This window comes from Tupaia chinensis, unplaced genomic scaffold (assembly GCF_000334495.1).
Source record: "Tupaia chinensis unplaced genomic scaffold, TupChi_1.0 Scaffold148210_1, whole genome shotgun sequence".
Taxonomy (NCBI): domain Eukaryota; kingdom Metazoa; phylum Chordata; class Mammalia; order Scandentia; family Tupaiidae; genus Tupaia; species Tupaia belangeri.
Genome location: NW_006208060.1, coordinates 1,622,044 through 1,625,534, shown reverse-complemented (window position 1 = coordinate 1,625,534; position 3,491 = coordinate 1,622,044). Strand labels below are relative to the sequence as shown.

General features: G+C 64.3%; 1 protein-coding gene across 1 annotated transcript in view; it reads right to left on the bottom strand.

Annotated features, from left to right (window-relative positions):
* Positions 1-3,196, bottom strand: part of RFX2 (regulatory factor X2) — a 35,053-nt gene extending 31,857 nt beyond the window's left edge. Inside the window, exons 1-2 of the mRNA XM_006170291.3 lie at positions 3,093-3,196; positions 1,170-1,256 (exon numbers count right to left, since the gene is read on the bottom strand). Coding sequence (XP_006170353.1) covers positions 1,170-1,256; positions 3,093-3,182 — 177 coding nt within the window. The 5' untranslated portion in view covers positions 3,183-3,196. The remainder of the gene's footprint in view (positions 1-1,169; positions 1,257-3,092) is intronic.
* Positions 3,197-3,491: the final 295 nt, after the last annotated feature.

Here is a 3,491-nt window from a genome sequence, read left to right as displayed (position 1 = left end):
CTCCCACCCCCGCCAGCCCGATCCCGGCCTGCAGCACGCGTGTCCGGCCTGCACAGGGAGACCTGGGGCTGCGGGCCGGACTGTCCTGCATGGGTCCCGCATCGCGTCACAGCTGCGCCCCTGGCTGCCCCCGGGACGCTCTTGCTAACTATAATTCAGATTATTCGAGCCGAACATGCCTTCTATCACCTTTAACGAACGCCTTCTCACGACCACGTCCTCCGGGGGCCCACGGGCCCGAACCCACCAGGGCCCTGAGCTCTGCACGGGGACTGCAGACTCAACGCAGAGCGAGTCTTCCCGGATGCCAGGCCCTGACCTGGCTGAGAAGCGCGGTGCACCCCTGCCCAGCACACAGCCCCGGAGTGACGGGCTCCAGGGGTAGCACAGCTGTCCCCAGGGGAGGAAGTCACAGCCCGGGGGTGGGCGAGGTGCAGAAGCCACCCGGCAGAGCTGAGGTGCCCAGAGAGAAAGTGCGGGGCAGCCCAGCCCTCGCAGTGGGGAAGCTTCTAGGTCGATGGCACCCCCGGGTCCCTGCTGTGCCTGCCCGGGCCCTCTGCCTCCTTCCCACGAACCCAGAAACTTCTCCAGTCCTCGTGAACATGCTACCCACAAACACCGGGGGAAGCCCTGCTAACTCGGGCCAGAGCCTCTGGAGGGAGGGCTGGCAGACTACGGCCACGGCCGGGCCTCGGAATTACAGTTCTCTCGGGTGGAGCCGGCCCTCGCGGGTGGAGCGCGTGCGGCCCAGGCCACAAGGCTGACGGATGGTACTGTGCGCCAGGGGCCTCCGTGGGAAGGCTGGCGTCCCTGCACTGAGCCGGGCACCCTGGCTCCCAGCTCTGTCCTTAGCCCTCCAGGACAAGGCACTGCGTCTGAGGTGGCAGTTTGCTTACTGGGAGGTTCTGGGCCCTCCCACCCAGAATCCGTCGCCATCTGTCTGAGTCCCTGCCTCAGCTTCACCCCACGGGCACGTGGGCTCACTCACACCCCAAATGCTTGCTGAATTTACGGACGAGCAGGAGCTCACCAGCTTTCTAGGTTGGTTGCAAAGTTCCCTGCTGCAAAGAATTGTCATTTAACTCAGCTTCCCGAAGACCCTGACTGAGGTGAGAACCCGAGGAAACCGGACCCGGAGTGCGGACGGTGGTGCTGGGTGCTGCCTTTACCTGCTGTGGCACCTGCTGCACTCTGAGGGAGGTCGGCTGCATCGGGGCCCCTTTGGGGGCGGGGCCTGCTGCCTGGACCAGCACCCTCTAGAAGGAAAGGGGGGAAGGACAGTGAGCGGGTGGGAAGTTAGTGCTCAGACAGACCACAGCGGGGCTGCACAGGACAGCAGGGGACCGCGAGGGCGGGGCACACGGCCACACCCACCACACAGACTCACCTGCAGGCCCGTAAACAACCCCCACGTGCACGCGAGGGTGCACGCATGTCCCCATGCCCCATGCACGTGTGTGAGCCTGTGAGCACATGGACACACGTGCACAGAAGCGTGTCCCCAGGTCCTGTCTCTGGCTGCTGGGTGAGGGGGGACTCTCTGGATGCCGCCAGGCCTCCACCTGGAGGGCACTTTGCAACCCCCACATCCAGGCCCTCATTGATATGTCCCCTTTCCGTACATGAAGGGACACAAAGCTGAGTGGCCACGTGACACCTGAGCCTCAGAACTCGGAGTTCTAGAACCAGTCTCCAGCCGGGGTTTGCTGTCTGGGCCCCTCGCTCCCAGCTTGGCTGTCCCCTGGCATCCTGACTCCAGTGTGGCCTGGGTGACCCGCCAGCCTTGCTAAGCTTGGAAAACAGAGGGGTCCAAGAAGTGGCCCTGGGTGCAGAGCGGCAGGAGCGCTTCCCTGTCTACCTAGAGCTGCGACGGCACAGCCGGCCAGGGCTCTCGACGTGGGCCCTGAGTGTCGCCCTGACCTCGCTGCCCTGCTGGGTCTGCTCTGCCTTGCAGGCCACGCCGTGATGTGTGAGGATGCGGCGCCCTCTGGTGTCCACGGTGGGCAGCTGCAGGATGGGGAAGAAGCTAACAAGGGCCCAGCCGGGCAGGCACCCCTGGGCAGCTGAGGGCACCGCCGCCCCATTCCCAGGGTCCCGGCCTCTCCCAGCTCAGGGCTGAGACAGCCCAGATGGCATGGACAGATAAACACGTGGTACACTCTTCCAGTGGAACAGACTTGTCCTTTAAGAGGAAGAAGGGGCCGGCCGCGCGGAGGTTTGCACATGGCTGACCACGGTCTGAGTCGGGGGCGGGCCCTCCTGCGCCTGGACCAGGGATGGGAATGGAAGAGGCCGCCGGGATGAGCCGTGGTGGCCGTGGCCCCAACGCCAGGCCGGCCCTGCCAACGGCTGCAGGCATCTAAGACCCTCCGGCCCGCAGCCCTACTGGCAAGAAGTAAAAGCTACGGGTGTCCAGGGCCAACAGGTGGCGCAGGGTTCCGGCGCTGGACTCCCACACGGTCAGCTGTGGTTCCAGTCCCAGACCCGGAGGCTTGAAACTCATGGCAGGCACGTGTGTGTGCGAACCCCAAACCCCCAGAGAATGGAGAAGGGATGGCAGCATGGCCATCGCCCCTGGGGGAGAGTTCTCACTTTCCCCCTCACTCTCGGTCTCCCTCCAGGGAGCGCACACACGCCCTGTGGCAAAAACCTTAAAACAACAGCAAAACAAGCTAAAGACACCAGTGGGCACTGGGCCACTCTGGCCTTCTCTAAGTGACGTCACTGTCGCATCTCTCCTTCCTCCGCCATGCTCCTGACTCTGGGACTCGCGCTGGTGGGTGAGCACGTAGGGGCCACGTGGTCCCCGAAACCCACCCTGCACCGCCGGCTACTTTATGGCTAGTTTCAGTGGCAGCGGGGACCCAGAGGCAGAGAGAGCCTAAATTTGAAAATGACGAAAGCATTTTAGACTTTATTTTGAGCCAAACTGTAAGAATTGTCACGTGTGGTGTCGCCTGCCTTACCTACAGACTGTGAAAGGGCAGGCAGGGGGCAACCCCCTTGAAAACGCCAACAGGGACTTGGGGGCGTGGCCTCCTTCCTCCTTGGCGGGACCTTTGAAACAAGGTCAATGGGGCGGGCGTCGTTACCTGCGGGGAGGCGGGCACTGGCGGGGCTGCCACCGACGGACGCAGAGCCACGGACGCTGGAGACTCCGATCCGCCCTCGGAACTCTGCATGCTCAGCTCTAGAGAGAGGTGGACAGAGTGAGTGGGCGACGGGCGCACACAGAAGCCCCGGGGGACACGGACGAGGACCCCTCTGAGCGGTGGCGCGCGAGCACGCGGCGCCCTCTGGCGGGCAAGGTGCGCAGCTGCAGGGCGGGGAGGCTGAATTGGCAGGCCAGGGGTCTCATCAGCTCCACGGGGAGACAGTGACTCCGGGTCCCCAGGGCCTGGAAATCAGGGGAAGCCGCATCCCATATGGCCGACCATGGTCTGAGTCCTGGCCCAGGGCCTTGAAAAGCACGCCGGGCGCGGGTGTGACTC